The sequence below is a fragment of the Zea mays genome, chromosome 3, assembly GCF_902167145.1.
Source record: "Zea mays cultivar B73 chromosome 3, Zm-B73-REFERENCE-NAM-5.0, whole genome shotgun sequence".
NCBI lineage: Eukaryota > Viridiplantae > Streptophyta > Magnoliopsida > Poales > Poaceae > Zea > Zea mays.
The window spans coordinates 143,243,858-143,267,494 of NC_050098.1; the positions used below are offsets into that span (position 1 = coordinate 143,243,858).

The 23,637-nt window shown below is 47.5% G+C and overlaps 3 protein-coding genes and 2 pseudogenes across 3 annotated transcripts; 4 read left to right on the forward strand and 1 right to left on the reverse strand.

Moving 5' to 3' along the window:
- Window positions 1-355: 355 nt before the first annotated feature.
- Window positions 356-3,301, forward strand: LOC100273452 (uncharacterized). Its single transcript, NM_001147889.1, has 4 exons — window positions 356-696; window positions 1,094-1,239; window positions 1,521-1,639; window positions 2,867-3,301. Exons 1-4 carry the CDS (start codon window positions 470-472, stop codon window positions 2,969-2,971), a joined length of 597 nt encoding a protein of 198 aa, NP_001141361.1. The 5' UTR covers window positions 356-469; the 3' UTR covers window positions 2,972-3,301.
- Window positions 3,302-3,937: 636 nt separating this feature from the next.
- Window positions 3,938-6,513, reverse strand: LOC103650653 (chaperone protein dnaJ 6-like; annotated as a pseudogene).
- Window positions 6,514-7,141: 628 nt separating this feature from the next.
- LOC103652234 (F-box protein At5g46170) lies at window positions 7,142-8,152 on the forward strand (the record flags this gene model as incomplete). The annotated part of the gene is made up of 1 exon (XM_035966582.1): window positions 7,142-8,152. A coding segment is annotated over one exon (1,011 nt), but the record flags the coding sequence as incomplete, so codon positions are not given.
- A 307-nt stretch (window positions 8,153-8,459) lies between these two features.
- Window positions 8,460-9,262, forward strand: LOC103652235 (heme oxygenase 1, chloroplastic-like; annotated as a pseudogene).
- Window positions 9,263-9,633: 371 nt separating this feature from the next.
- LOC103652236 (NAC domain-containing protein 21/22) lies at window positions 9,634-10,279 on the forward strand. Its single transcript, XM_008677865.2, has one exon. It carries the CDS (start codon window positions 9,660-9,662, stop codon window positions 10,137-10,139), a length of 480 nt encoding a protein of 159 aa, XP_008676087.2. The 5' UTR covers window positions 9,634-9,659; the 3' UTR covers window positions 10,140-10,279.
- Window positions 10,280-23,637: the final 13,358 nt, after the last annotated feature.

The following is a 23,637-nucleotide window of genomic DNA, read 5'->3' on the forward strand; positions in this document are numbered from 1 at the left end:
GGGTCAAATATAGAAAACGGTACGGATCAGGACGGAATTTTTTACGTCCGTTTTCAACCCTACTCACAAGAAGACTTGAGGGCACCATCCAACAACATCTAGCCCGTTATGTTTCATAATAACCCAAAAGTAATAGAATGAAAACCAAATCAACGACATGTGCCATAAGTGCTTAAAGATTGAATCTTACTTTCGGAGTTGAAATTTACGAGGAGATCACTTTAATCTCTATGAATAATAATTTAGAGTGTGAAATTTAGATGCACGAAAGAAAGAAAAAAACTCACCCCGCGGGGAGGTCTCACAATCCCCTTGTCAAAATCATCCCGTCCGCCCGTTTCCCACGCACGAATCCCAGAGCGTACCACATCCGTCCAGAAGCCGCAGCAGCGAGCAGGTCAGGTCGGCAGAGAGCTCGACCTCTCGCTGACGGCGACGTTCGGGGCCGGCGGAGGACAGGAACAGGACGATGGCCGAGGGAAAGAGATGGCGGTTCGCGATGGTCTGCTCCTCGAACATGAACCGGAGCATGGAGGCGCACTCGCAGCTGGGCCGCGCGGGGCTCGACGTCGAGTCCTACGGCACGGGCACCCACGTCAAGCTCCCCGGCCCCTCCCTCCACGAGCCCAACGTCTACGACTTCGGCACCCCCTACGGCGCCATCTACGACGACCTCCGCCGCAAGGACCCCGAACTGTCAGTACGAACACCTACTGTCATCTTCCCTCTCCCCACCTAAGCTACCTCCTATTGCCTCCTGATGCTCCCTTTTTTCCCAACCCCACCTTTGTTGATTTGGGGGAGAAGATGTACTCCAGTGTTTAGGGTTGTGGATGGAGTTCTGGCGAAATTTAGCGTGCATTTGATGGAAACAGATAACAACCATTATAGTCTTCTGCAATTTGGGATCGTTGCTCGCAATATCTCTGTCTCCTGGCGAAAAATTATTTGCACACTTGCCGAACTGGGTCTGCAGGGATGCTTGTGGCGTTGCTTTCCCGTTTCTTTGTGTGCTCACATTGCCTTGTCGGGCACCCTGCACGATAACTTGAAACGCTCTGCTCTCAGTGGATTTCTGTGGCGAACCATCCAGGTACAAGAGGAATGGGTTGCTGCCTATGCTGAAGAGGAACACCTCGGTGAAGCTGGCGCCTCAGCGGTGGCAGGACAATGCCGGCGACGGGGTGTTTGATATGATAATGACCTTTGAGGAGAGGGTCTTTGACTTGGTTGTTGAAGGTAATTCATTCACCATTGGACTGGAGCTTGATTTTTGTTTAGGAGAATTATAAAGCAATTACAATTTAACTATGTGTTGTAGGATTGCATAGTTCTGTAGACATTCATCCTGATCAGCTGAGCTTGCTGCTGTAGCGCTGCAGTTTGCAGCTGCAAAACTCCAGCTAACCTGGACCAATAGCAGAGAGGAACCATAAGTGGCACAGCAGCAACCTGCCGGAATTAGCACTTCTGATCAGGGCCGTTAACTACTGGAAGCTAACATTTGTTTTTGTGTCCAGATATGAATAACCGCGAGCCGAGGTTGATGAAGTGTGTGCTGATAATAAATATGGATGTCAAAGATAACCATGAAGAAGCTGGTGTTGGGGCAAAGCTTGCTGTAGAGTTGTGCCAGAAGGTAAAAGTAACATACCATATCTAGTGCATAAGCTTTACTGGGTATTAATTTGTTAGGATTTGTTGTTAATGGTGCCAATGGTAAGTAATCAGTAGGCTGAGGACCATGTGTGCCCTTAGGTTGGCAGCAAAATTAATTGTTATTTCAAGACTTCAAGTAAATAAAACTGAATGAAAAACAAAGATCAGGATACATGCTACCTTGATGAGTTGAATACCAAAGAGAAGCAAAACATCCTTCACACTCCTAATAATCTGCTTCGAGAGTTGCTGTTGTTATCCACTTGTCTCATTGCAAGCTCAATGCTAGCAATGGTGAGAGGTAAATAATTGAGAATGGAGAAAGGGAAACGAAGAGAGGCTGGCAAGTTCGGCAGTGGAATAGGGAGGCTGCAGGGGTGCTCCAGTGTGGACTATCATCATGTATAGCAGTAGTACTAAAAGTAACTTTGTTAACCAACTATTGTGTTTGTTTCTGGCTGTCATTACTTGGTTATAGCAAATTATTTTTCAAATGGGTTTGCCATATAATTCAATTATTCTGACTGGTGGATACAGTCATGTTTAGTCGGTGCTTCGTTCCTTGGTATAGCTGTGGATTAATAAGCTCAAATTCATGAATTCCCTTATTTTGGGTATCTGCTTTGATGTTGATATCATTGGCAGCTTCCTTAGACCATGTAACCCCCCCCCCCCCAAATTAAGTGTTTCAGAAATAAATGCTCGTAGCTTTCTTCATCGTAATTTTAGATGATCCATCGATGTATGAGATCAGTACCCTGGATGTATTAACAGTGCATCTTTCATAAGTCATAACTTACCTGGCAAAACGATGTTTTTTTGAGGTATTTCTTTTGTTTCCTCGTGCATCATTACAGAAGCCTTGTTTGCCTTGTTGTCTTTGTATTATATTTAATGGTATCTAGTGTAACATACATTTATATATTACAATGGTGTCAAAATGCTGAATGGCTTTGTGCTGGGAATGGAATGCGACATTAACCTTTGCGTTGTTGCAACACAATATTGCTGTGGTGAATTTGATGTGTATATTACTATTTTTTCCTTTAACCTCATATTCAGAATTTTCTGATACAATTTTGTGTCCTTTGTCGATAGCAAGATTCAATTTTCCAAAGTTACTGCTTACAAATGTGAATCTACTAACGAAACTACACATGTTGTTGGTGCCAGCGAGTCAACTTATATATGTTATTCCATTGCACAGCTTGAAGCAATTGATGGTGACTGGGAGGACATAATTGATGACTTGATTACTGCATTTGAGAAGCAGCACAAGCGGAGACTTGCATACAGCATTTCATTCTACTAACATGTATAGTCCCGTGTGGACAGAGATGTTGCAGTGGATGGTTGGTAACTTGGCATTGTAGTAAGCAACTGCATAGGAGTGAAGCATCATGTTGTGGCAGTGTTGCTTGAATTCTTCCACGCTTACATTTGCCTGTGCTAGCTGTTTTTTTATTGCAAGGTGATGGCTATAGATATCTTCCAAGCACTCGCTGTTTCTTTCCTAACTACCGCCTTTGTTGTCTGGCATGTATTCTTAAACGACAATGTGGTTCAGAGTATCTTCTGTCTTCCACCTCCCAAAAAAAACTAAATATCATGCTTTATGCAATATAGTATCTTCTGCCCTCTTAATCCTAAACCCAAATTTATTCTAACTATTTTACATGCATTTATGATTTTTGTCTTGGGATGTTGACTTGCGGATAGTCTGTGCTCAGGTCACGGACAATCCCTTATCTAGGTTGTGGATCGTCCAGTCAAGAGACACAGACCATCCTTAGTACTAACTGTTGATTCAAAGCCAGGTCAGTAGGGCTGTTGTGTGCCTCAAATATGTGTATTGCGGACAGTCCGGGCCTGGAGCGTAAACCGTCCGTGTATAACTTTTCTGACAGTGCATTCAAATGCAAACCTAGCTGTTACGTTCAAGTGCGGACCGCATAAGCTTGGATTGTGGACTGTCCCCAACTGCGCATAATTGGTGGGAATGTCCCATGACGGCTAGTTTGGTTGAAGGGATGTATATATGCTAGAAAAGGAGGCGTGCTTCGTGGCGCCCTACCTCCATTAGTCAAATGCATTAACAAACTTTATTTAGTACGATTCAAAGTAGACAACAGTACGCGCCATAAAATAGACTGGTTCGGTATGTCAAAGCTCTTTTAAAAAAAATCAGAGTACAATGCAAATGAATGCTAAATTTTACCATTAAAAATTCAAGTATGTAATGACACAAAAAAGTTGCCAACTAAGATAAGCATAGTAATTTTGAAACTGAAGCCAATTTTTATTCTTGCAACATAACTTGGAGAAATGTGTAATGATAATTGTCGCAGTAAAATATGTCATGATACTTTCAAGTCAAATAGAGCTTCCCTCTCGGCAAGGTGATAAGTCGATAACCATACAACATAGTGTACCGTGAGAGGACAAGAGATATGACACACACCCTGACACGCTCAAACTGGGTCTTAGAACCATCACTTGCATGCTGGTAAATTCAGGTCACACCAAAAGCTTCAGACAATGTTCAGCATAGGGCAAGAAGGCTGGCAGCAGCATCACTTGCGCCTCTTGGCCCTTCTACTCTTCAGCCTCTGTTGGGCCTGCTCAAACTCTTCTTCCGTGGGCTCCGAGCTGCTCGCCTTGGAGTCACACTTGGACATGATGTTCGAGAGGATGGAGTTGAACTGTTTTTTCCGCTCAGCCCTGCGCTGTGAGATAGCCAGTATCAGATCATTCTCCTCACTGTTCTTCCTCTTCCTACCATGGAGTTCAAGACAACGATCAGTTGGAAACAAGCAAATGGTAGCGGAATGTAACACTGACACCTAAGGGCTTGTTTGGAAGAAAGGGATTTGAGGGAGCTATTGAATAGTAAGGGATTTTAGCCGCCTCAAGTGTTCTGTGGGGATGAAAACTTACTTCGCTCTCCTCTCTAGCGGATTTGTTGGTGGCTCCATCCCTGATATCTTTTTAGCCCATTTCTCATACACCTTAGTTGACTTCAGCTCACCTGATATTTGGGTTTTTTAATTTGGTGCTCTTAGTTTTGGTGGTGTGCTCATCTATACCCTTAGTCGTGTTTTTTGCTCAGCTGTGCCCTTCCAGTGCTATAGAACAGAAGGGCATAGCTGAGCAAAAAACACGACTAAGGGTATAGATGAGCACACCACCAAAACTAAGGGCACCAAATTAAAAAACCCTAAAAAAAGGAATGGCAAGTGCTTTCAGAAACAGATATTTCACTGAAAACTAAAATTGCATAACCAGGGCACTTGCTACTGTAACTGTATGAATGAAACTAATTGAAATCCTTCCAAACGACTAGCAGTAACTACAACCATGTGTTTACCTTCACCAATCGCCTCATCAATTATATCCTTGAAGCGGTGAGAATCAAGCTTTGGTTCTGAGCAAATCATTGTGCAGAAAAGCCTGAATAGAAGGGAACAATGCCAATATAGAAATTAAAACAAGCCTGTTGGACCAGTTTACAGCTTTCAGGATAAAGGTTTGAACAAGCATAAAAGGAAATTAAAATTCAAAGAAATCACATGTTCATGTTGCCCTTATATTTTGTGTAGAGTTCCTTCAAGTCCGTTTTCTCAGAATCTGACCCTCTATATTTAGCTTCAAATTCTTCAATGTCAGCCTCCGTGACCTGGGAATAAAGATTAAATTAAGTACCATTATATATAAAAATATACAACATGTTCCCAAAATATATGTCACTCTGGCTATACATCTGAACAAGCCAAAAGGATATTCTTTTAGAGACAGAACAACAGAAGTAGTATTATGCCACAACAGAGTTTTCGCTACTGTATTTCCCTAAAAAATATCATTGTAAATTAATAGATAACATTAGCCTACAATTAATATAGAAGCAACCATACTTTCTTGTACATTGTTCTGAAGTACTCCTGAAGATTGTTTGCAGCTTCTCCCACCAGTGCCTAGATGAAAAAGGAAGATTCATAAAATAATGCTTGAATCTGAAAGATAGAATTGGAGTGCTATAAATAAGGTGCGCACATCATCAGTGATGCCAGTATCATCATATAAAGCTCTTTTCTCTGCATCTCCAAGAATGAATATAAAGCTCTTTTCTCATCCCCAGGATTCTTATCTGGGTGGAGGCGCAGAGCCAATTTGTGATACGCCTTCTTTATTTCTTGTTGAGAAGCAGTCTTCTCAACTCCCAGAATCTTCACATGATAAAAGAAAAATAAACAAGAAATTAAATCACTAAATTGTGATATGGAAACAGAACCTGAAAGCGATCCATGACACACATTTAGAACAGTTCAGACTTTTGTCTCATCTACGATTATTTACATGACCTGTTTGCAAATAGACTTTAAATAAAAAGACAAAAGAAATTCCAGCAATTAAGAGTTGTTGCAGATCTTCTCATAACGATATTTAACAATATCACATGTTTTTAGCTAGACTTTCAATGCTTAGCTTCATGAAGTGCGGTCAAAGCAGTAAGCACTGGTTCAATACAGTTTCAAAGTGATAGCATAGGCTGAAGAAAAACGCAAATGGATGCCACATGATTTAGCACTAAAGAATAAGGCAAAGATGCAACCAAGAAAACAACAGCGCTACCAAAGAAAGGTTGCCTATTATATTATATAAGAACACAGTATTCAGCACACGTTTAGGTGTATAGCAATGGTTGAGTAACTAAACAAAAAAACCAGGACATATTCTTTCCACACTTGACTTCTCCCTGCTCATCTGCACGGCAAGGTGGCCAACGAGCGACTCGCCGGCGCCGGCGCGGCCATAGTGGAGGTGGATCTGCACACACACGAGCCGTGGGAGCTCCATGGTACGTGCTTGCTGTGCCTACTTGCCACTGAAATTAAATTCCTTAATTGCTTAATTTACTTGATTGTTAGCTCTACGTCCATCTCCCTCTCTCGCAAGCAAGACTCTGGCTAATTAACTCAGTTTCGTGTCATGGAATGAGTGATTAGGCACGCAACCTCATGCATGATCATATCAATTCTTCACGCATAATATATAGTATATGGATGCGTTTGGTTGCCTGGCCCAGCGCACGGCCAGGTCCATTTGAAACAAGCATGCCATGTTTGGTATCCTGGCCCAGCTTGAGGGCCTGGTTGAGGCGAGCCGTATCTTCCTTCGTGGCCAGGCCCAATTGAAACGCTGGTAATTTCCTTCGCGCATCAGCCTGGCCCGTGCTCGCCCACTGCGCTAGGGGAGTTATTTGAATTTGTAACATTTTCGTCACGCGGCTTCGCCACTTTATTACTCCGCAGCCGTACTTCGCCAGTTTGGTATTATGGAGGAAACACCCGCGCCAGTTTGGTACTGTTAATCTACCAGCCTCTTTAACCTTTCCTTAGCTACGGTAAAAATCAATTTTGCCCCTCGCTGTACCAATTGGGTGCCACAGAGTCGTGAACCTGAGGAGTAAAAATCAATTCTAACTTCCCTCGTGCTGCTCATCTTCAACAAGCTGGCCGACGCGCGGTCGCTGGGGCGCTGCTCCGCGGTGTCGCGCCGCTTCAGCGCGCTGGTCCCGCTCGTGGACGACGCCTGCCTGCGCATCGACCGCGTCATCCCCGCCGACGCCGCCGACGCGGGGGCGCCGCGCCCGCGCGCCGCGCTCTCGCACCTCCTCAAGTCCGTGCTGCTCGCCGTGCTCAAGCCCTTCGCGCACTGCGACGCCAAGTCCGCGTCGCCGCAAAAGCACGCGCAGCAGCAGCACCACTCGCCCGCCCAGGTGCTGAGGAACTTCAGCAGCATCCGCAGCCTCCGGATGGAGCTCCCGGTCTCCGACGTGGGCACCGACGACGGCGTCGTGCTCAGGTGGAAGGCCGTGTTCGGCAGCACGCTGCAGAGCTGCGTCATCCTCGGCGGCACCAGGGTGGACCGCGCCGCGGCCGCGGGACCGCCGCACGCCCCCTCCTCCGCTCCCCCCGCGGGCGACGACGACGGCGGCAGCATCCCGGAGTCCCTGTACACCAACGGCGGCCTCAAGCTGCGCGTCGTCTGGACCATCAGCTCCCTCATCGCCGCGGCCACCAGGCACTACCTCCTCCGCGAGATCGTCAAGGAGCACCCCACCCTGGAGCGGGTGGCGCTGACGGACGCCGGCGGGCAGGGCACGCTCAGCATGACGGACGCCGTAGGAGAGGATGGCGTCGACGAGGAGGACGGGGGCTCATCGGGGATAACGCAGTCGACGCGGACGAGGACGGAGTCGACAAGGGGCACGAGCTCGTGGAAGCGGCGGGAGATGAGGGAGCAGCAGCCGAGCGCCTTGACGTTGCCGATGCGATTGAAGATGACGAGGAGGAGCGCGTCCGGGAGGCGGTCGAATTGGTCATCACCAGCGGCCCCCGAGAGCCAGCGCTCGTCGCCGCCGAGGTCGCACCGCCAGCGGCGGGATCCCGCGGGATCTTCGGACATCGGTGGCGGCAGGGCAGACTGGATCTGAAGAGGAATGCAGGGAGGGAGGCGTGGCACAGAGTGAACGAGTTATGTGGCCGCGCGGAATGCAGACGGCGGCGCGAGCGAGTCTCCGGCGCGGGCAAGTCTCCCGTCTGTTCTCTCTCGCAGCTAGGCTCGCAGCTAGGGGTAGATTAGTACATAGGTATACACAAGCTTCATCAAACGCAACAAAACAGACGCTTACAGAGCACGGGACGTTAACAGTACCAAACTAGCGCGTGTGTTTTCTCCATAATACCAAACTGGCGAAGCACGGCTGCGGAGTAATAAAGTGGCAAAGCCGCCCGACGAGAATGTTACAAATTCAAATAACTCGCGCTAGGGTTCACTCGTCTCTCGCCTCTCGAGTTCACTCGCAACCGCCGCCGTCGCGGCTCTCGCCTCTCTCTAGAGTTCACTCGCCTCTCCGGTCGGGCTGCGCGACGCAGGCCGGGTGGGCGTGGAGCCCCATCAACGCGTCGGCGTCGCCCAGCGCCGGAGGAGATGACCCCTGCCGCGGGAGAAAAGGAGGTCGTCGGGTCGATGCCCCGTTCACCGAGGAGATGCGGGCGGCGGCCATGCGGCTGCACTCCAGGGACCAGGCCAGGGACGGCACGAAGGAGGCGCCCCTGGAGCCGCCCATCGCCTAGTGGCAGACCACCGTCGAGGGGTACCTCCGCTTCCTCGTCGACAGCAAGCTCATCTTCCAGACGCTTGAGGCCATCGTCGACTGTGTCGCCGTCCCCTGGTGTGAGTGCAGTGCGGTGATACTCTTTTCCTCGGTGTCTTTTCGAGTTTTTCGTACAGTACAACGATGCTGCGTGCATGCTTGCTGATTCATTTGATACGTGTTTCCAGATGCCGAGTTCAGGGATACTGGTTTGGAGAGATCGGAGCCGCTCGGCAGGGATCTGGAATGGTTCAGGTAGCAAGGTCACGCAGTTCCAGAACCATCTGCTCCGGGCATTGCGTATGCTTCCTTTCTGGTAGAGCTATCTGAGAAGAACCCCTGGCATTTGTTTGCCATTTCTACTACGTGTACGTCGCTCATGCTGCCGGAGGCCGAATTTGTTTAATAACGTTTAAAATTTTGAAATTTGGCGATAACTGTATCTAACACATCAAAATTGGTGGTAATTCAATTGGGCCAAGTTAAAAAAATGAGAACCAAACAATGTGTTATATGAGCCAGGTTTATTTTGACCAAGGAACCAAACATTTTAGGTTGGCTTATTATATACGGGCTCCCTTGAGCCTGGTTCTCTCACTGAGCCAGGCTCAAGCTGGACCAGGCAACCAAACATATCCTATATGACCGATCATTGTCGGCTCGTCTGAGGGCTAGGCTAGTGGCAGCTAGCTTACGTTAATTTCATCCCAACAGTACGCTAACTACAGGGTTTCTTGCTTCTAATACAAGTCATTATTCCCATCCACGCGTGTGAAAATCAACACAAACGCTAAAATTTCATCGTCGTACGTGTGATGATTGCTTTTCTACTAACGCGCAACTGATGAGTGATGAATCCATGGTCGCAGACGTGGCGAAGCTGAGCACGAACGAGTGGTACTTCTTCAGCTTCCGCGACCGCAAGTACGCCACGGGGCTGCGCACCAACCGCGCCACCAAGTCTGGCTACTGGAAGGCCACCGGCAAGGACCGCGTGATCCACACCCCCTGCAGCTGGCCCGCCGCTGCCGCCGGCCACCACTGCACCGTCGTCGGCATGCGCAAGACCCTCGTCTTCTACCGCGGACGCACCCCAAACGGCGTCAAGACCAGCTGGGTGATGCACGAGTTCCGGATGGAGAACCCGCACACCCCACCCAAGGAGGACTGGGTCCTGTGCAGGGTCTTCTACAAGAAGAAGGCAGACGCCATGGACTATGCCGACTGCAGTGACCAGGACGCCATCGCCGTGCATATGCCTCGCGGCAGCGCTGACCCACGAGGGGCGGCAGTAGCAGCGTCGGGCCGAGGAGGGAGACAATAGGGTGGGGGAGAGGCACCAACTGCGACTGCGCGAGGAGGACGACCCCGGGACGGGGTGGCGACACGAGGATGAAGACGAGGCGCGGACATGAAGACGATGGAGTGGTGCGCAGATCGAGAGGGCGGCGACTCCATGGGGGCCGCAATCAGCGGCGAGACGCGGGTGTGGCGGTGAGACGCGGGCGTGAGGAAAAGGCAGGGCACGATGGGAGGGAGGCGGCGAGGTCGAGAGGATGAGAGGGAAGTGGGCAGCGGGCAAGAGAGGAGACGCTCAGAGCTTGATTGAAGAAAAATTCGGATCCAGTGTACGTGTCACACGCGGACAGGTGTTTGAGCAAGGACCATGAGTTAAATCGCGAAAAGACATAGGGCCTTTATGTAAAAATGCAACCACTGAACGCGGGGAGGCTTCCAAACCGCGTCAGGTTTTAATACTTTAGATGTGGTGCTCGGGGCTTGGGCACCTCGTTTGGCCATATGGATCACTTATAATGTGTTTGGTTTCAGAACGACGTGAGACGGGTCGAAGCCGACCCATTTTTCTGGGTTGAGTTGGACTCGTTCCTTGTTTGGTTTCAGTGACAGGTTGAACTTAGTTTCTTGTTTGATTACAGGGTTAAAGTGGGTTAGAGCTGCAACATCTCTTGTTTGTTTCGTGATGAAGGATGAACTGAATATGATCATATTCCTGATCATATTACCACACCCAGGATGATATCTTTCAATAAGATGACATCATTCAAAATAAATGAAACTGACACTTTTAATATTTGAGAAATCCATAAGCATAAGATATAAATAAATTAAAGCCATTATTAAATTTTTAGTAACGAGATCTCACTTTTACATTTTAGTCATAATTAAAGGAACATCCCAATGACATCAAGATGCATTTTAGTGAATTTGTAACATTTGCCATCACTAGCAGGCTTATCTAGGCAGTGACGAACACTGACCTTTTACCTGTTCGACGACAACACTAGCAAGGCTCGCAGGTTGTGCCTACTAGAGAACACGCCGGCATCAGAGGGTAGGCCAGCGGGGGACTGACGACAAGAGGCAGGCGGGGGATTAACGTTGGAGGGTAGGCCGGTGGGGGTCCCTCGTCCCAGCAGGCCGGTAGTGGCGGCACGCTCCTGTGCTAGTCGTCCGGTCCCGTGGGTCAGCAAGGATACATATCCATCATCGTGTTTGACAGAGACCCCTTGGTGCCATTTCTATGGTCCGAGTGTGGCTCGATGATGTCTCGTCGTGTCGACGTGGCTTGATAGTACTAGGCCGACTCCCCTGAGAGCCGACTGTCGTCTTGCTAGGTCGCTTGGCGGGATGATTGGTCGGAAATCCTGCCTCGCCGGGTTGGTTGGCGGACAGTATGGTCGGTAGCCTTGCCTTGCTGGGTTGCTCGGCGAACATTTGTTCGGTGGGCCGATCAGCTTGGCAGGCTGTCCCCGGGTGGCCTTTCAAACCTTCCCGTCAAACTGCCTGGTTGGTGAGCCGTTTTTGGGAGGTATTGGGGCCTTCTTTTGGGTACCATGTTCTTAGGTTCCCAATAGCAGCCACTGTGCCTTTGTGTAACTCCTTGGAGTTGCATAGAGGCTTTCCTTGTGTGATTCCACTTCTGGTGTGTGCGCAAGCGCATCTGTTCAATGTAACCCCGAGCCCTTGAGCTCCCGAGTAATCCGTGTGGATTGCTCGGTGTTTTATACAGTATAAGGGGCGGACCCCTCCATATGATGGTCTGTCACGCACTGGGCGTGTGTCCATTTGTTTCTCGGGTGTGTGTGAACACATGTGCTAGGAGTAATTCTTCAGCCCCTGAATGATCCGTATGGATTTGCTTAGAGGTTTATGCGGTGTAAGGAGCGGACCCTTTCATGCGGTGGTTTGTCATGCACCGGGCGTGAGTCCATGGATCTCTCAAGCGCATGTGATCGCATCTGTCAGACGTGTGCGAGGTATAGATCTTCTTCTAGTCTTCGTGTAGATTTTGTGGCCTTGTTTCTATCTATCCTTTGTGTGACACCCTGTTGGGGGTATAACATTTCTTCTCTAAATGCCTACCAAATTCAGGTGTTACCCTTTTTCTGCCCTCTCCCTTTTTTCTTTTGAATAGGATTAGGTTAAATTAGTGAGGGATTAGTTGATTACTTTGTCAAAACTATGTGAGTCATGAATTGTTGCGTCATGCTGAGCCTAAATTATTCTTTGATTTGATGCACATGTTTGAATTATTTGAAATTGGGTTTGTGTTTGAATTTGAATTGAGTTCACTAGAGAAAATAAAAAGAAAAGCATTTAGAAAATCCCTGGAAAAAGGAAAAAACCACTTTCAGCCCAGTCCAGCCCAGCAGGGCCGCTCGCGCCCGCGTCACCTGGCAGGTGGGCCCCACCTGTCAGCGGTAGTCCTCGTGCCCGCACACTCTCTCCTTCCCTCTCTCTGCCACCTGGGCTCTGCCTATCGACGCCTTTCCTCGCGCACCCGCACGCCTGCGCGCTCTCTACTCGGCGGGCCCCGCTTGTCGGCACCTCTTCCCGTTGTCGCGACCGCGCGCCTGTGCCGCTGTCTTGCAGACCCAGCTTGTTAGCTCTCCCCTCCCTCCTCTAACCTTCAGTCCGCGCGCTCGCCATGGCTGCGCCCACATCCGCGCGATTCCCGGGCACTACGCACGCGCCCGGCCCCTACTCGAACCCCCCTCTCCTCTGCTCTGGCATTTCCCCCACTCGTAGACACCCCCTAGCCTGCCTTCGCTCGTGCACTGTCTCTTCCCCGATCTCGGAAGATCGCCACCGTTCACCGTGTCCGCGCGCCCGTTCCGCCACCACCATTGAGGCCTCGTCGTGCCCTTTGCCTTGGTGAGTCTCGCCTCGGTGTCTGCAACTCGGGACGCGCCTCAATTTACTCTCTCTCTCCCTTTGGTTCCCTCTGCCCATGCTCACCAGAGCTTTCCCCGCGCAGCCGGAGAGCCGTCGTCGTCGACCCAAGCCCTTGTTGTGTCCGTGCCGTCGTTCAAGGGTCCCATAATCTCTTGTCAAGGTAACCAACCTTTCCTGTCCCCAATTTATCCTTTCTATATTCTCGACTGGGCACGATTGCTCACCGGAGTGTAGTTGCGATGCCGCCGAGCCATCCCGCCGCGGACAGTTGTCCTCCAGCGTCTCTGCGTCGTTGTTGTGCCCATTACCGCGTTCACTACATCCCCCCCGAACCTCCCTGAGCCCTTTCCGGCATCCCGGGGGCCCAGCGCACCCGCGCCCTCGTCTCCGGCGGGCCTCTGCCATGGACATGAGCGACGCCAGCGCTGGCGGCCAGGAGACCTTGCCGATCTAGCCGTTAGATCACGGGTGTCCGTCCGAGATCGGATGGCCCGAATCTAACCAGACCAAACCTAATACCGACCGCTCGCCTGAGATTCGACCGCTCGGATCTCCCCCTCGCCCGTGCCCCTGCCGCTAGGCCTAGTCTGTCAGCCCTACCTCAAGTTGTTGACACCCCGAGCCCACCTGTCAGTGCTCGCCGCGCGCCCGCGCGCGCTAGCGCTTGGATCTGTTCTCGGCCGTTGATTTGAGATCTGACGGTTGAGATGGCCCGATATCCCTTCGCGTGTAATTTTGTTAAAGAAACCCCCAACTTTTTAGTAATTGTAATCAACCCGTCGTCCTTTAGGTTTTGCGCGCATGCCCCTGGATTCTTATAAACAGACCCCTAACCCTTTTTTTATCAATCATAGAGTTGGACCTAATTTTGTATTTTAAACTTCAAAACTTGTTTATTTCATATCTTCTGCATATGAACTCCAAATTGAGTGATTCAAATTGCAAAATGTTCATAGAATTATTCTCTGTTCAAATAAATTAGGATCATTAATTGTCTGTGTATTCTAATTTTATGCCTAGGCTATAGGTTAGTTTATGTGATGACTTATTTGTTTAATAAGATAAGTAAAAAGGAAACCCTAGTAGTAAATAGGTATTTAATATTGTGAGATTAATAATATGTGATGTATGGACTCATCCCTGGTTTAACTTTTATGTTTTATTAAAATAAGTGAAATTAGATTATGTAATCATGGAGATAGACAACACTTAAAGAATAACCAACTACTAAATCTAATTAGTTTACCCTATAACCTAAACTCTCTTTTGAGTTTATACTTTTCCTTTTGAGATGTGTTCCATTGTTTGTACATGATTGGTGTGTTGTTCATTTGTCATTTTCCAAATGCAATGAATGGATGATCGCTTTATTTAGACGAGCAGCTCGTGGTTCCTGACTGTGATGCCGAAGATCTTCGTGAGCAATAACCTGGTGAAGACAAGTGTCCTCTGACCTATTATGTCCTACTTACTTTTTAATTCACCGTCCCACATTACATTATTGAAACCTAAGGATTGACTAGTCTGTATTTACCTTATCCTTGTTTACCTTTTTGGGTTATCATGGTTAGCTTATGCTATTGCTTTAACTTAATCAACGAACATAATGTGAATATTTGTGATACGATGATGTTATCTCGATGATGATCTTGTGATATTTTAGGGGACTCAGGCCATTTTCCTGAGTACCTCTCTGTACAGACCTGTTCATTGAGTGACCACCCGGGATAACAGTCCAGCCATGAGGTTGGAATGGGACGCCCTTAGCTGAATAATTAGATGAACCTAGGGGTGTAGCTGGCTTTGCCTGAGGGCCATCAATAGGGGCGAGCGTAGTGCTCGCTCTACCAAGGGGGGTGCAGAGGTTCATTCGATTTGGTTTTGTTTGTCACCCACCTTGGGGAGGTGTACTACGTTTGTACAACTCGCGAAACCTAACGAGCAGCTATGCACCAGGGGAGTCTTTGTAAAGGCTACGTAGTGAAACCTTGCCGACTCACCTTGGCAGTGTTTGAGGGTTTGATCCACCCGAGGCAAAAAGGGATCACGACTCGTGGGTAAAGTGTGCAACCTCTGCAGAGTGTTAGAAACTGGTATATCAACCTCTGTAGAGTGTTAAGAGCAGACTTATGATCCTCTTTGATTAGAAGAACTTTGGATACTTTTATGATGATGGTTATAATTATGATCTCTGGTATTTCCTCTTGGAGGGAGTATATTTGGGTAATAACTAGGTTTATTACTAAAATTTTGCTCTACTGTTAGTGATAAATACTTGACCAACTAAAAGCAACTGCTTAACCTTAACTCCACATACAGTTAGTCCACTTTAGCCAAACGGGACATTTGCTGAGTACGTTGATGTGTACTCGCCCTTGCTTTAAAAACCACCCCCACCCAGGTTGTCCCCACTGTATTCAGTGCTCAAGAAGATATACTGGCAACATGGAGGACTTTAAGGAGTTTCAGGACTACGACGAGTTCTAGTTATGTTAGTACCAAACCCCTACTCAGCTGCCTGTGAAGGCCTTATCTACTACGTTTCGTATTCCGCACTTTGATCATATTAAATGACTATGATATGTTATAGACTCTGTGGATGTCTTGGACATCTTGGTGTAATAAAAGTACCTTTTCGCTATTTACTTTGAGCAACGTGTGATGATGTCCAATTATGTAATTGTTGTGTGCGTGAGTTTCTGATCCTGGCACGTACATAGTTCGCATTTGGTTTACCTTCAAAACCGGGTGTGACATAAGTGGTATCAAAGCCTAGTTGACTGTAGGACCGCTAACCTAGACTAGAATGGTCGCCCTAAGGACTATAGACCTCTACCCTTACCTTGACCTTTAGTGTTATTTCAAAAGTTGGTCATCTTGACAAATTCTATGTTATATTATTATATATATTCTCATCTTATAAAATTTTTATGTCACTTTGCTTTTTGTTTACTTGCTGGTCATATGGTTCTACTCTCACTCTTGTGCTTACGATGTCTTTTGTAGATGACTCGTATTAGATGCACTGCACGTAAGTCAGTGATCCCCCTTTTGCCCTCTCGCCTGGCGGAGCGCCCACTGCGCCGCACGGTGACTGGTCAGTCTAGCCACTTGGAGAGACTGCATCGTCACCTGCACGAGGAGCAGGAGCGCCGACGCTAGGAGCAGGAGCAGTAGGACTCTTCCCCCTCGCCTCAGTAGGAGGTGGAGTCTGGGAGGCACCCTTCCCTGCACCTCAGCCAGAGATGCCCCCTGCACCACCACAAGGCATCCTGGTTGCTGGAGGAGACCCTGACGGAGATGACGACACCAGTGGCAGTTTGAGCCACAACATGGAGCTCTCGGAGGAGCAGGAACCAAAGGGATGGATCGCTAGACCCATCACTCGTGACGCCGCTCGCGGGTGTCACTTCCACGACGCTCTCGACACCTTGCTATGTCAGGCCTTCAATCGACACACTTGGTCTATTGAGTACTGTTGTGTAGTCTACCAGCATCGTCGCGGGTTATACCTAGACCAGTGGGAGGCTACTTGTTTGGTGCGTCGTCCAGACGATGATCTCCGAGGTGCAGAGGCCTTCTCAGAGCACTATTCTATCACTGAGAGGGATACTGCCGAGACAGCCATGCAAGATGTTGCACGACGTGCCTTTCACGGTACTGCTCGTTGTTCAGCGAGGTAGCTGATGGCCTCGACCTGAAGTACTATCCTCGTCGTTCAACCGACAGCGCTGGAGGTGTGATTGTCTCGCCCGTTGGTGAGGGCAATCCTAAGCTGAACAACATGGTCAACCTGGTCGCCATGCTCAACACCGAGCTGGACCACGCCCTTGACGAGTTGGGCAAGGTTCGGGCAGAGGTTGCGGAATTGCGCATTGAGCGCGTAGCGCGCCACTATCAATATGGTGGTCCCCCCGCCCCTGTTGGGATTCAACACCCTAACCGCTCACCGCCCCGTGGTCGCTTTGATTACGGCACCCCTGACTGCAGGACCCAAAAAGATTTGGAGCCATAGATCAACAGAGTCGGAGTCTGTAATAATGCTTAATTCAGTGTCTTAGTCTTAGCCAGTCTTAGTTAGAGTTAGTTTGCTTATCATATGTTTCGTTGCTTGTCGTGATGAACTTGTAATGAAGTTGGATCTTTGTAATGATTGCCATCAAGATGTGGCCATCCTCTGCAACTTGGTGTAGTTATTAATAAAGTCAGTTATTTAGTTGGGCAACCCATTTATTTCCACATACCTCTTTATCTAATAAGTTGTGTTGGTTGTGTTGAGAGTCAATGAAGATGTTAAATTGTTTAGTGCTATGAAGATTCCATGTATCGTTTCTTATGCTGAAAGACTGCAGAGTCAGATCTGATGTATATGTGCTTTCTACAGATGTCTGAGAACAGGTGCAGAGGTGGAAGACGTGCTCAGCAGGAGCAGCAAGCACCCCAAGAGGAGGCAACTCAGCAACAGTTGCCACCGCCGCCCCCGATGACCATTGAGAAGATGTTCCTAATGCAAACCCAAGCAATCCAAGCCATTGGTCAGACTTTAGCAGCAATGCAGCAGGTGCAGCAGTAGCAACCCCCACCTCAACCTCATGTGCAAGTTCAGATGCCACAGGTGCCCAGAGACAAGCGGGCAGAGTTCATGAGTGGTCATCCTGTCTTTGCCCATTATGTTGATCCCATGGATGCCGAAGATTGGTTGTGTACCGTGGAGCGTGAGTTGCACACTGCTCAATACAACGATCGTGAGAAGGTTCTATATGGTCCTCGACAGCTAAGGGGAGCAGCACAGTCTTGGTGGGAGTCTTACCTCGCCATCCATGCTGACCCTGAAGCCATCACCTGGGAGGAGTTCAGGGACAACTTTCGTCGTTATCATGTGCCTGAAGGACTGATGATAGTAAGGAAAGAGGAATTTCTAGCATTGAAGCAAGGCCCGCTGTCTGTCAGTGAGTACAGGGAGAAGTTTCTGCAGTTGTCACGTTATGTGCCAGGAGATGTCAATACATATGCTAAGAAGTAGTACCGTTTTCTAAGACGCTTGGTTGATCCTCTTCACCATCAGCTGATCAACCACACTTTCCCAACTTTCCAGCATTTGATCGACAAAGCAATCACGACTGAAAGGAAGCACCGGGAGATGGAGGACAGGAAACTCAAGATTGGTGGATCCTAGGCCGGGAGTAGCAGCCGTCCCCGCTACTCAGTCAACCCACCTCAGCAGTTCAAGCAAGGTCAGCAGCAACAGCAGCAGAAGTATCGTCATAACAACCAATAAGGAGAAAATCCGTACCAGCGCCAGAACAATCAGACACCTCGCCTTCCTATCCTAACAACCCACCAGAACAACCAAGTAGCTCCAACGCAAGGAGGAGGCCGCGCATGTTTCCATTGTGGAGAACAAGGCCATTGGGCGAACCATTGCCCAAAGAAAGCAACTCAGCAGCAGCCAGCTCCCAATGCCCCTACCAGGCAGAACACATCGCAACAAGGAGGCAACAATCATGGGCAGCCTCGTGCCCAATATGGAAAGGTGAACCACCTGGAGGCCGACACAGTCCAGGAGACCCCAGGAGTGGCACTAGGTACGTTCTCAGTCGAGTACCATTTTGCAAATGTGTTATTTGATACTAGAGCAACGCATTATTTTATGACTGTGTCATGGGTAGAATCACACAATATACCAGTAGCACCCATATATCCACCTATGAGGGTTAGTTCAATTAGTGGGAGAACCCAAACAGATAGATTTTGCCTCAGTGCAAGAGTTCAAATAAGGGGGATAGAGTTCCCCGCTGACCTAATAGTAATGGGTATCCGGGATGCGACCATAGATGTCATCCTAGGGATGAATTGGCTAACAAAATATCAAGCAATTCTTAGTTGTGACAAGAGGACGGTGAAGTTAGTATCCTTGTCAGGAGAGGAAGTGTTAGTGGAATTGGTCTTGTTTGGACCAAGGAAATGAAGTTGTCACCAAGTCACTGCCCATATTGAGGAAATTGAGCCATCAGAAGCTATCAAGGTAGTATCAGAATTCCCATATGTGTTTCCCGAGGAGTTACCAGGCATGCCACCTGAAAGAAAAGTTGAATTTGCCATAGAGCTTAAACCTAGCACAACCCCTATTTACAAGGGAGTCTATCGAGTGTCCGGATCAAAATTGGTGGAACTCAAGAAGCAGATTGATGAATTGTTAGAGAAAGACTACATCAGACCAAGTACATTGCCTTGGGCAGCCCCAATGTTATTTGTGGAGATGAAGGATGGTACAAAGAGGATGTGCATTGATTACAGATCTTTGAATGAAGTCACTGTCAAGAACAAGTACCCCCTGCTCAGAATTGAAGATCTATTCGATCAGTTGAGAGGAGCCATCGTGTTCTCGAAGATAGATATGAGGTCAGGTTACCATCAGCTCCGGATCCGGCCTTTGGACATACCGAAGACCGCATTTATCAACAAGTATGGACTATATGAGTTCATGGTCATGTCATTCGGTTTGATGAATGTGTTAGCTTATATCATGTACCTGATGAACAATGTGTTCATGGACTATCTTGATAAATTTGTAGTGGTGTTCATTTATGATATCCTCATATATTCCTACAATGAGCAAGAGCATGAAGAGCACTTGAGGAAAGTATTGCAGAGGCTACGAGATTGTCAGTTGTACGCCAAGCTGAGCAAGTGCGAGTTCTGGATCAGTGAAGTTATGTTCTTAGGAAATGAAGTTGTGGATCGAAGAAGGTAGCAACTATTCTGGATTAGAAAGCACCAAAAGATGTCCGAGAAATCAAGAGTTTCATTGGAATGTCCATCTATTATCGGTGTTTCATTGAAGGTTTCTCTAAGATTGCCAGGCCAATGACGGCCTTGTTGGCAAAGAAGGTTGAGTTCAAGTGGACCCCAGCGTGCCAAGAGTCCTTTGAGACATTGAAGAAGAAGTTGGCAACAACACCGATATTGATTCTACCAGATGTTCACAAGCCATTCTTAGTGTATTGTGATGCTTCATACACCGGACTGGGATGCGTGTTAATGCAGGAAGGGAGAGTAGTGGCATACTCGTCCCGATAGTTGAAGATTCATGAGAAAAACTACCCCACTCATGATCTAGAGTTAGCAGTAGTAGTTCATGCACTGAAGACCTGGAGGCACTTTTTGTATGGGCAGAAGTGTGATATCTACACGGACCACAAAAGTCTCAACTACATATTCACCCAGTCAGAGTTAAACATGAGGCAACGAAGATGGCTGGAGCTAATCAAAGACTATGAGTTGGAGATACATTAACACCCTAGCAAAGCTAATGTGGTTGCAGATACTTTAAGTAGAAAGAGCCAAGTCAACATGATGGTCGCTCACCCGATGTCGTATGAGCTAGCAAAGGAATTCGACAGGCTGAGTCTCAGATTTATGAACAACATTCAAGGAGTGACAGTTGAGCCGGAACCCACTCTAGAGCAAGATATCAGGAAAGGTCAGAAAGACTATGAGAAGATCAACGAGATTTGACAGCTGATCATAGATGGAAAAGGCAAGGACTTCAGTGAAGACACAGAAGGAGTGGTATGGTTCAAGAATAGACTGTGTGTTCCCGACATCAAATTGATCCGGGAACTGATTCTCAAGGAATCTCATGAGACAGCATATTACATACACCATGGCAGCGACAAGATGTAACAAGACCTGAAGAAAAGATTCTGATGGTATGGAATGAAAAGGAAGATAGCCGAGTATGTGGCTATATGTGACAGTTGTCAGAGGATCAAGGCATAGCATAGAGACCCGCATGTTTGTTGCAGCCGTTGCAAATTCCTCAGTGGAAATGGGATGAGATTGGGATGGACTTTATAGTTGGTCTACCCCACACTCATGATGGTTATGACTCGATCTGGGTAGTAGTGGACCATTTGAAAAAGGCTGACCATTTCATACTAGTCAAGACCACCTATAACAGTGCAATGTTGGCAGAACTATATATGTCTCGAATTGTATGCTTGCATGGTGTTCCAAAGAAGATAGTATTAGACAGAGGTACCCAATTCACTTCTCACTTTGGCAGCAGTTGCATGAAGCTTTGGGCACACATTTAGTTCAGCTTATCACTCGTAGACAGATGGTCAGACAGAGAGAACCAACCAGATTCTTGAGGATATGTTGAGAGCTTGTGCATTGCAAGACAAGTTAGGTTGGGACAAAAGGCTACCGTATGCAGAATTCTCTTACAACAACAGCTATCAAGCCAGTCTGAAGATGTCACAATTCCAAGCACTCTATGGGAGGAACTGTAGAACCCTATTGCATTGGGACCAGCCCGGAGAAAGGCAGGTGTTTGGTCTAGATATTCTGCTTGAGGCTGAAGAGAACATCAGAATGGTTCGAGAGAATATGAAGACAGCGCAGTCCAGGCAGCGAAGCTATGTTGACACCAGAAGAAGGGAATTGAGTTTTGAAGTGGGAGATTATGTCTACTTGAAAGTGTCACCCATCAGAGGAATCAAAAGTTTGGAGTCATGGGCAAGCTAGCACCTCGCTACATTGGATCGTACCAGATCCAAGCAAGACGTGGAGAAGTAGCATATCAACTCAGCTTACCAGAAAGCCTGTCAGCCGTGCATGATGTGTTCCATGTGTCTCAGCTGAAGAAATGCTTACGAGTGCCAGAAGAGCAATTGCCAACCGAGGACCATGAAGTTCAAGAAGATCTGACATACATTGAGAAGCCAACTCAGATTCTAGAGACAGCAGAACGTGCCACTCAAAGAAGCACCATCAGGATGTGCAAAGTCAAATGGGGCCATCACTCAGAGGAAGAAGCAACCTCGAAAGAGAGAAGACGATCTAAAAGCCAAGTACCCTGAACTCTTTGCTAGCCAACCCTGAATCTCGAGGGCGAGATTCTTTTTAAGGGGATAGGTTTGTAACACCCTAAATTTGGGGGTATAAAATTTCTTCTCTAAATGCCTACCAAATTTAGGTGTTGAAAGTTGACTAGAGGGGGGTGAATAGGCGAAATCTGAAATTTACAACTTTAAACACACACTACAAGCTGGGGTTAGCGTTAGAACTTAAAATCAAGTCCAGGGGAGAGGGGAAAACAAATCTAATGGAAATCAAGCGACTAAACATGGTGATTTGTTTTACCGAGGTTCGGTTCCAAAGAACCTAGTCCCCGTTGAGGAGGTCATAAAGATCGGGTCTATTCCAACCCTTTCCCTGTCTCAAATGGTCACTTAGACCGAGTGAGCCTTCTTCCTTAATCTCACGGGTCACTAAGACCCCGCAAGGACCACCACACACTTGGTGTCTCTTACTTCGCTTACAAAGCACTTGAGAGTAAGAATGGAAAAGAAGAAAGCCAATCCAAACGACAAGAACTCAAATGAACACAAAAATCTCTCTCTCACAAGCCACTAAGTGTTTGGAGTGAATTTGGGACTCGGAGAGGATTTGATCTTTTGTATTGTGTCTTGGAGTGAATGCTAGAGCCCTTGTATTGAATGTGATGTTCAGAAAACTTGGATTCTTTGAGTTGTGGTGGTTGGGGCTATTTATAGCCCTCAACCACCAAAGTAGCCGTTGGGGAGGCTGCTATCGATGGGCGCACCGGACAGTCCAATGCGCCACCGGACAGGTCCTGTTCACTGTCCGGTGAGCCGCCACGTCACCCAACCGTTAGGGTTCAGAGCTCGGTTGACCGTTGGAGCTTTGTCTTCTTGCGGCACAAGACAGTCTGGTGGTGCACCGGACAGTCCGGTGCCCCTCTAACTTGCTGCTCTGACTTCTGTCGCGGTACTGTGCTGCACTGTTCATTCGTCAGAGTCGACCGTTGCACGCTGGATAGCTATTGTCCACTGGCACACCGAACAGTCTGGTGAATTATAGCGGAGCGCACCCGAGTTTTCCTGAGAGTGGCTGGTTGGACCCTGTACGGTCCTGGTGCACCGGACAGTCCGGTGCGCCAGACCACAGAACACTCAAGCCCTTTTTGCTCCTTTTGAATTGGGTCCCTAACTTAAATATTTATTGGTTTGTGTTGAACCTTATGCACCTATAATACATGAATTCTCGAGCAAACTAGTTAGTCCATATGTTTGTGTTGGACATTCAACCACCAAAAGTAACTGTAGCAAAAGGTTAACCCCTTTTTGGTGATTGATGCCAACACAAACCAAAGCAAATATATAAGGTGCAGAAATGAACTAGTTTGCATATGGTAATTGCATGGGTTACTTGGATTTAAACCAATTGATAATCTCACTAGATATGAAAGGATTGCTTTTCTTTTATTTAACATTTTGGACCACATTTGCACCACTTGTTTTTTTTTGCAAATCCTTTTGGAAAATCTTTTCAAAATCTTTTGCAAATAGTCAAAGGTATATGAATAAGATTGCAAGAAGCATTTTCAAGATTTGAAATTTCTCCCCCTGTTTCAAATGTTTTTCCTTTGACTAAATAAAACTCCCCCTGAATGAAATTCTCCTCTTAGCTTTCAAGAGGGTTTTGAAATAGATACTAATTTTGAATATTGATCTTTAAAAGATACCAATTGAAGTACCAATTGAAGAGATTCCCATTATTTAGATATCAATTGAAATTTTGCTTTCTCAAGACAA